The sequence below is a fragment of the Eucyclogobius newberryi genome, unplaced genomic scaffold (assembly GCF_026437365.1).
Source record: "Eucyclogobius newberryi isolate DKJ021-1_F unplaced genomic scaffold, fEucNew1.0.hap1 SCAF_22, whole genome shotgun sequence".
In the NCBI taxonomy this organism is placed as follows: Eukaryota; Metazoa; Chordata; class Actinopteri; order Gobiiformes; family Gobiidae; genus Eucyclogobius; species Eucyclogobius newberryi.
This window is the reverse complement of record NW_027315857.1, coordinates 26016706-26026351: the sequence shown is the minus strand read 5'-3', so window position 1 is coordinate 26026351 and position 9646 is coordinate 26016706. Positions and strand designations below refer to the sequence as shown.

At 46.8% G+C, this 9646-nt stretch overlaps 1 protein-coding gene across 1 annotated transcript; it reads left to right on the top strand.

Moving 5' to 3' along the window:
- Positions 1–804: 804 nt before the first annotated feature.
- On the top strand, positions 805–8084 carry LOC140372027 (myelin-oligodendrocyte glycoprotein-like). Its single transcript, XM_072459284.1, has 5 exons — positions 805–882; positions 6074–6421; positions 6499–6531; positions 7341–7451; positions 7517–8084. Exons 1-5 carry the CDS (start codon positions 822–824, stop codon positions 7828–7830), a joined length of 867 nt encoding a protein of 288 aa, XP_072315385.1. The 5' UTR covers positions 805–821; the 3' UTR covers positions 7831–8084.
- Positions 8085–9646: the final 1562 nt, after the last annotated feature.

The following is a 9646-nucleotide window of genomic DNA, read 5'->3' as shown; positions in this document are numbered from 1 at the left end:
ATCAAGTCTGTAAAACAGACTCTTTTATCTGTGTAATAAAGATCAAATCAGAAGAATCTGGCCTAAAAGTGAAACTGAAACGTCTCCTGCATTTGTAACGTCTCGATTCTCCTGTAACTCCTGCTCACAGCAGGTCCTAAAAGCTGTTCTTCTTCTGCCTGAGGAACACTCTGCTCCAGATGAACGGCTCTACATGTGCACTCTCACCTCACAACAAGAAGGTCCCACGTTTAAACCATGGTTGGACTAAATAAAGGTGTTTTATGGTCTTATTGTGTGTCGGATCAGAACTGTTGTGTCATTTATGTGGCTCTTGTTTACAGTCTGGTTGCTATGGTAACAGCTGTGGAATCACCTCTGCCTGTGTCATATTTGTGCTCTCGTCCAACCAGGAAGTACAAGTTTAAACTTTACACAAACAGGCAAAATGTTGAGTCAAATCTGAAATATAATAGTGTTTTAGTGAAATGTGCAGTTTAAGCTGTCGTGTGGAGTTGAAGAAGAATGAAACCTGCATTTTAATGACGCTCTGGGTTAAATGCAGTACCACCTGACGCCAATAGATGGCAGGGTCAGACAGGTACACAATAAAGTCTGTTTTCACAATGATATTTATATTTGTATTAATGTCGTTTTCTTATTTATTTAATTTCTCTATTAAACCTGGCGTGCCTATAATTAGACTTCCGCCGTCGCACCCTCAAACAAAGGTGATACTTCATGTTTTAGTTCTGATCCTTTGTCTATTATAATAATGAAAGGGAAAGTGATTTCAGAAGTAGAACACGACGGTGTAACTTTCATTCAGTCGACATTTAACCATGTGGATGTGTGTTCTTTTCCTCGGGGCAGTTGTACACGTCATCCAAGGCGTCGAGCCGGGTCAGTATTCACACATTCACTTTTATTCACTTGTTTTATTCGAGGAAAAGCGAGAAAAGCGAGACACAAACACTGAAGGATTTAAAGCTTTAAAACACAAACTAATGAAAAAGACGCGCGTAAACGGAGGGTTTAGTCCTGGTTTAGTCCTGGTTTAGTCCTGGTTTAGCCCTGGTTTAGTCCTGGTTTAGTCCTGGTTTAGTCCTGGTTTAGTCCTGGTTTAGCCCTGGTTTGGACTTGGTTTAGTCCTGGTTTAGTCCTGGTTTAGTCCTGGTTTAGTCCTGGTTTAGTCCTGGTTTAGCCCTGGTTTAGTCCTGGTTTAGTCCTGGTTTAGTCCTGGTTTAGTCCTGGTTTAGCCCTGGTTTGGACTTGGTTTAGTCCTGGTTTAGTCCTGGTTTAGCCCTGGTTTAGTCCTGGTTTAGTCCTGGTTTAGTCCTGGTTTAGTCCTGGTTTAGTCCTGGTTTAGCCCTGGTTTGGACTTGGTTTAGTCCTGGTTTAGTCCTGGTTTAGACCTGGTTTAGTCCTGGTTTAGTCCTGGTTTAGCCCTGGTTTGGACTTGGTTTAGTCCTGGTTTAGTCCTGGTTTAGTCCTGGTTTAGCCCTGGTTTGGACTTGGTTTAGTCCTGGTTTAGTCCTGGTTTAGACCTGGTTTAGTCCTGGTTTAGTCCTGGTTTAGCCCTGGTTTGGACTTGGTTTAGTCCTGGTTTAGTCCTGGTTTAGTCCTGGTTTAGCCCTGGTTTGGACTTGGTTTAGTCCTGGTTTAGTCCTGGTTTAGTCCTGGTTTGGACTTGGGGAGGGTTTTGTGACGCATTCACTTCACCAGCTCGGAGCTCATTCTGATGGTTTTAAACGTACTTTTGTCACAGATTCTGTAAATGCAGTTTTAAGACGTAAACACGGAAAACAAGGCGTGTGACGCTTCAGTGTCACAGGGAAACCACCGGTTTAGTCCTGGTTTAGTCCTGGTTTAGTCCTGGTTTAGTCCTGGTTTAGTCCTGGGTTAGTCCTGGTTTAGAACTGGTTTAGTCCTGGTTTAGTCCTGGGTTAGTCCTGGTTTAGACCTGGTTTAGACCTGGTTTAGTCCTGGTTTAGACCTGGTTTAGTCCTGGTTTAGACCTGGGTTAGTCCTGGTTTAGACCTGGTTTAGACCTGGTTTAGTCCTGGTTTAGACCTGGTTTAGTCCTGGTTTAGACCTGGCTTAGTCCTGGTTTAGTCCTGGGTTAGTCCTGGTTTAGACCTGGTTTAGACCTGGTTTAGTCCTGGTTTAGACCTGGTTTAGTCCTGGTTTAGACCTGGCTTAGTCCTGGTTTAGACCTGGTTTAGACCTGGTTTAGTCCTGGTTTAGACCTGGTTTAGTCCTGGTTTAGACCTGGTTTAGTCCTGGTTTAGACCTGGGTTAGTCCTGGGTTGCATTTTCAGGAATAACTACTACAGCCACCACACCCAACACTAAGAGTACAACCTACTTACTATAGAATAAATGTACTTTTATTGTACTTTTTATCAGTTATTCTGTAGATTCTATTATAGTAAAGTACTAAAAGTGTTTACATTACATTTTACATTTAAACGTATTTAGATTGATGCATTTTCTTCATGATTACTTCAAATGAAAATAATACCTATGTTTAGTCCTGGTTTAGTCCGGGTTTAGTCCGGGTTTAGTCCCTAACCCACGACCTTAACCCACGACCTTAGCTCACGACCCTAACCCACGACCTTAACCCACAACCCTAACCCAGGACCCAAACCCACGTCCCTAACTCACGACCTTAACCCACGACCTTAGCTCATGACCCAAACCCACGACCTTAACCCACAACCCTAACCCACGACCTTAACCCAGGACCCTAACCCAGGACCCTAACCCACGACCTTAACCCACGACCTTAACCCACGACCCTAACCCACGACCTTAACCCACGACCCTAACCCACGACCTTAACCCACGACCTTAACCCACAATCCTAACCCACGACCTTAACCCACGACCCTAACCCACGTCCCTAACCCACGACCTTAACCCACGACCTTAGCTCACGACCCTAACCCACGACCTTTACCCACGACCCTAACCCACGACCTTAACCCACGACCTTAACCCACGACCCTAATCCACGACCTTAACCCACGACCTTAACCCACGACCCTAACCCACGATCTTAACCCACGACCTTAACCCACGACCCTAACCCACGATCTTAACCCACGACCTTAACCCACGACCCTAACCCACGACCTTAACCCATGACCCTAACCCAAGACCTTAACCCACGACCCTAGCCCACGACCTTAACCCACGACCCTAACCCACGACCTTAACCCACGACCTTAACCCACGACCCTAACCCACGACCTTAACCCACGACCTTAACCCACGACCCTAACCCACGACCTTAACCCACGACCCTAACCCACGACCTTAACCCAGGACCCAAACCCACAACCCTAACCCACGACCTTAACCCACGACCTTAACCCACGACGTTAACCCACGACCCTAACCCACGACCCTAACCCACGACCTTAACCCACGACCCTAACCCACGCCCTTAACCCACAACCGTAACCAACGCCCTTAACCCACGACCCTAACCAACGACCCTAACCAACGACCTTAACCCACGACCTTAACCCACGACCCTAACCCACGACCTTAACCCACGACCTTAACCAACGATCTTAACCAACGACCTTAACCCACGACCCTAACCAACGACCCTAACCAACGACCTTAACCCACGACCTTAACCCACGACATTAACCCACAACCTTAACCCACGATCTTAACCCACGACCTTAACCCACGACCTTAACCCACGACCTTAACCCACGACCCTAACCCACGACCTTAACCCACGACCTTAACCCACGATCTTAACCCAACCCACGACCTTAACCCACGACCTTAACCCACGATCTTAACCCACGATCTTAACCCACGACCTTAACCCACGATCTTAACCCACGATCTTAACCCACGACCTTAACCGACGACCTTAGCTCATGACCCTAACCCACGACCTTAACCCACGACCTTAGCTCATGACCCTAACCCACGACCTTAACCCACAACCTTAACCCACGACCTTAGCTCACGACCCTAACCCACGACCTTAACCCACGACCCTAACCCATGACCTTAACCCACGACCTTAGCTCACAACCCTAACCCACGACTTTAAACCACGACCCTAACCCACGACCTTAACCCACAACCCTAACCCAGGACCCAAACCCACGTCCCTAACCCACGACTTTAACCCACGACCTTAGCTCATGACCCTAACCCACGACCTTAACCCACAACCCTAACCCACGACCTTAACCCGCGACCCTAACCCAGGACTCTAACCCACGACCTTAACCCACGACCTTAACCCACGACCCTAACCCACGACCTTAACCCACGACCCTAACCCACGACCTTAACCCACGACCTTAACCCACAATCCTAACCCACGACCTTAACCCACGACCCTAACCCCAGTCCCTAACCCACGACCTTAACCCACGACCTTAGCTCACGACCCTAACCCACGACCTTTACCCACGACCCTAACCCACGACCTTAACCCACGACCTTAACCCACGACCCTAACCCACGATCTTAACCCACGACCTTAACCCACGACCCTAACCCACGACCTTAACCCACGACCCTAACCCAAGACCTTAACCCACGACCCTAGCCCACGACCTTAACCCACGACCTTAACCCACGATCTTAACCCAACCCACGACCTTAACCCACGACCTTAACCCACGACCCTAACCCACGACCTTAACCCACGACCCTAACCCACGACCTTAACCCACAACCCTAACCCAGGACCCTAACCCACGACCTTAACCCACGACCTTAACCCACGACCCTAACCCACGACCTTAACCCACGACCCTAACCCACGACCTTAACCCACGACCCTAACCCACGACCTTAACCCACGACCTTAACCCACAATCCTAACCCACGACCTTAACCCACGACCCTAACCCACGTCCCTAACCCACGACCTTAGCTCACGACCCTAACCCACGACATTTACCCACGACCCTAACCCACGACCTTAACCCACGACCTTAGCCCACGACCCTAACCCACGACCTTAACCCACGACCTTAACCCACGACCCCAACCCACGATCTTAACCCACGACCTTAACCCACGACCCTAACCCACGACCTTAACCCACGACCCTAACCCAAGACCTTAACCCACGACCCTAAGCCACGATCTTAACCCACGACCTTAACCCACGACCCTAACCCACGACCTTAACCCACGACCCTAACCCAAGACCTTAACCCACGACCCTAGCCCACGACCTTAACCCACGACCTTAACCCACGATCTTAACCCAACCCACGACCTTAACCCACGACCTTAACCCACGACCCTAACCCACGACCTTAACCCACGACCTTAACCTTATAAAAAGTGATATTAAGTCAAAAGATAAGAACGCGTGAAGCGTGAGTCTGTGACGGGGCGAGTCCGTCCAGTGCGTGGTCCCAGGTCAGAGCATGTGAGAAGACGCACGCGCCCGTGTCACTGTCTGCTGCACGCAGCGCCAAATCATTTAATCGCAATACAATTGCCGTGACTAAAGAGTGCACACTTCTAAGAGTGCACACTAAGAACGCACACTTCTAAGAGTGCATACTTCTAAGAGTGCACACTAAGAGCGCACACTTCTAAGAGTGCACACTTCTAAGAGTGCACACTAAGAACGCACACTTCTAAGAGTGCATACTTCTAAGAGTGCACACTAAGAGCGCACACTTCTAAGAGTGCACACTTCTAAGAGTGCACACTTCTAAGAGTGCACACTAAGAGCACACACTTCCAAGAGTGCACACTTCCAAGAGTGCACACTTCTAAGAGCGCACACTTCTAAGGCTGCACACTTAGAAGTGTCAGTTCTACCAATGCAAAACAGGCTAAATCTACAGTTACTCTCACCTGCGCCCCCCCTCCCCCTCCTCCTGTTGTGTGTTTTGTGCAAACCTGGAAGAAAAAATATTTTTAAATTGAAATATATTTACATTTATGTAATATTTAATAATATATCATATTTATATTTCTTCCGCCTGTTCAATACATTTCATTTAAAAATCCGTAAACCAAATAATAACATAACTGTGGCCTAACTTACATAGTTTAATTCGACTTATTTCTCCTGCCACAGAGTTCAAAGTGGTCGCTGATAAACCTGAGCAGGTGGTGGAGGTGAACCACGATGTCGTCCTGTCCTGCCACACGGAGCCGGAGATGGACCTGACCAACCAGAGCGTGAAGTGGTCTCTAGAATTCCAGCACAAGAATCAAAATGTCGTGTACAATTGGAGGAACGGTGAGGACGACACAGATGATCAACACAAGGATTTCAAAGACCGAGTGAAACTTCTCAAAGAACATCTGAACATCGGAGGAGTTTCTGTCGAGATCAAAAACGTAACTATGGCAGATGAGGGGACCTACAAGTGTCTCATGATAATATCAGAAGTTAAAATGAGCGCCAACATGACACTTAATGGTAAGATTTGTTTCCTTCACACTCCTGCACAGCGTTTGCTCGTGGAAGACTCAGTGATGTTTGTGCTTGTCCCACAGTGACATCTGAGGGTTCAGATCGTACCGGGAAAGGTACGAATCACTCTGCATCATCACTTACGAGTCACGTCTGCGGATTGGAGCGATCCCGTTGTCCAGCAACTGAGGCTCGGGTGTTGGGAACGTGGTGTAGAAAGTGCCGTGTTTCAACCATAAAAGATGTGAATTAAATGTGCCGCTTGTAACAGTGAAATGACACTTGAAAGAGCCACGTAATGATGCCACTTATTAATCATCTTTATTTGTAGTGGGACGGCTCTTTGAGCCAGCTCTCATTTTGAAGGTTAAACAACAAACAAACAAATACAGATACAATACAACTCAATACATAAAATGTAACAAACACATAAAACATGTATTGATAAAATACACTGGCCATAACTTATTTTCTCTTGTGCGTTGCACCACGTGCTTCACCTGTGAGCGCTGTGTTAGCTCAATATTCATTTTCACCAGTCAAAATGTATGTGTCTGTCACACTTTAATACAAAGTACAAAGGACAAAAGCAGAGTTAGTTTTCTTTAAGCTAAAAGTTCTGGTTTTTCAAATTTTTCCAAAAAAGAAATTCAATTTCAAATGCGAATGTGTTCAAATATAATGTACACAGCTTTAGACCTGGTTTAGTCCTGGTTTAGAGCTGGTTTAGAGCTGGTTTAGTCCTGGTTTAGAGCTGGTTTAGAGCTGGTTTAGTCCTGGTTTAGAGCTGGTTTAGAGCTGGTTTAGTCCTGGTTTAGAGCTGGTTTAGAGCTGGTTTAGTCCTGGTTTAGTCCTGGTTTAGACCTGGTTTAGACCTGGTTTAGCTCTTAGTGAACTCTAAGTCTTTGTTCTCCTTTGCCTCTAGATTATCGATACCTTGGATCTTCTGCTATAGCTGGGATCGTTCTAGCAGTTCTGGTTCTGGCAGGTCTGGCAGGTCTGGTGATCTGGTTGTACAGGAAATCCAGGCCCAAAGGTGAGGTCATCACTGCTGATCTGAAAAAACTCTAAAACCAACTCTAACAAAACCTTTATTTTTAGACACACCCACAGTGTTATACAGTAATGTCCCTCATGACCAACCACCTGGACCAGACAATGCACCCAATCAGGGGATAGAACTACCAACCAATCAGGAGCCAGAACCACCGGCCAATCAGGAGCCAAAACCACCGGCCAATCAGGTGATAGAACTACCGACCAATCAGGAGGGAGAACAATTACTCCAGACCAACAATGACGCCACAACCAGCCAATCAGGATCAAGAGAAACTCGCTCAAGAACCAGCCAAGAGAAGAGTGAGAGCCAGGAGGAGGAGCTCACGTCTGAAACACCCAATGAAATCACCCGTTAAAACACTTTCACACTAGTTCTGGTTTGGTTCTGGTTTAGTTCTGGTTTAGTCCTGGTTTAGTCCTGGTTTAGACCCGGTTTAGACCTGGTTTCGACCTGGTTTCGACCTGGTTTAGTCCTGAAATAGACCTGGTTTAGTCCTGGTTTAGTCCTGGTTTAGTCCTGGTTTAGACCCTGTTTAGACCTGGTTTAGTCCTGGTTTAGACCTGGTTTAGTCCTGGTTTAGACCTGGTTTAGTCCTGGTTTAGACCTGGTTTAGTCCTGGTTTAGACCTGGTTTAAAACTGGTTTAGACCTGGTTTAGTCCTGGTTTAGACCTGGTTTAGAGCTGGTTTAGTCCTGGTTTAGACATGGTTTAGAGCTGGTTTAGACCTGGTTTAGTCCTGGTTTAGACCTGGTTTAGAGCTGGTTTAGAGCTGGTTTAGTCCTGGTTTAGACCTGGTTTAGAGCTGGTTTAGTCCTGGTTTAGACCTGGTTTAGTCCTGGTTTAGACCTGGTTTAGACCTTGTTTAGTCCTGGTTTAGAGCTGGTTTAGTCCTGGTTTAGACCTGGTTTAGACCTGGTTTAGTCCTGGTTTAGACCTGGTTTAGAGCTGGTTTAGTCCTGGTTTAGACCTGGTTTAGACCTGGTTTAGTCCTGGTTTAGACCTGGTTTAGAGCTGGTTTAGAGCTGGTTTAGACCTGGTTTAGTCCTGGTTTAGTCCTGGTTTGGACCTGGTTTAGACCTGGTTTAGTCCTGGTTTAGACCCGGTTTAGACCCGGTTTAGTCCTTGAATAAACCTGGTTTGGACCTGGTTTAGACCTGGTTTAGTCCTGAAATAGACCTGGTTTAGTCCTGGTTTAGACCCTGTTTAGACCTGGTTTAGTCCTGGTTTAGACCTGGTTTAGTCCTGGTTTAGACCTGGTTTAGACCTGGTTTAGTCCTGGTTTAGACCTGGTTTAGTCCTGGTTTAGACCTGGTTTAGTCCTGGTTTAGACCTTGTTTAGTCCTGGTTTAGACCCTGTTTGGACCTGGTTTAGTCCTGGTTTAGACCTGGTTTAGTCCTGGTTTAGACCTGGTTTAGTCCTGGGGTAGACCTTGTTTAGTCCTGGTTTAGACCCTGTTTAGACCTGGTTTAGTCCTGGTTTAGACCTGGTTTAGTCCTGGTTTAGTCCTGGTTTAGTCCTGGTTTAGACCTGGTTAAGTCCTGGTTTAGACCTGGTTTAGTCCTGGTTTAGACCTGGTTTAGAGCTGGTTTAGTCCTGGTTTAGACCTGGTTTAGTCCTGGTTTAGACCTGGTTTGGAGCTGGTTTAGTCCTGGTTTAGACCTGGTTTAAAACTGGTTTAGACCTGGTTTAGTCCTGGTTTAGACCTGGTTTAGAGCTGGTTTAGTCCTGGTTTAGTCCTGGTTTAGACCTGGTTTAGTCCTGGTTTAGACCTGGTTTAGTCCTGGTTTAGATATGGTTTAGAGCTGGTTTAGACCTGGTTTAGTCCTGGTTTAGACCTGGTTTAGACCTGGTTTAGTCCTGGTTTAGACCTGGTTTAGACCTGGTTTAGTCCTGGTTTAGAGCTGGTTTAGAGCTGGTTTAGTCCTGGTTTAGACCTGGTTTAGACCTGGTTTAGAGCTGGTTTAGTCCTGGTTTAGTCCTGGTTTAGACCTGGTTTAGTCCTGGTTTAGACCTGGTTTAGACCTTGTTTAGTCCTGGTTTAGAGCTGGTTTAGTCCTGGTTTAGTCCTGGTTTAGACCTGGTTTAGAGCTGGTTTAGTCCTGGTTTAGACCTGGTTTAGTCCTGGTTTAGACCTGGTTTAGAGCTGGTTTAGAGCTGGTTTAGACCTGGT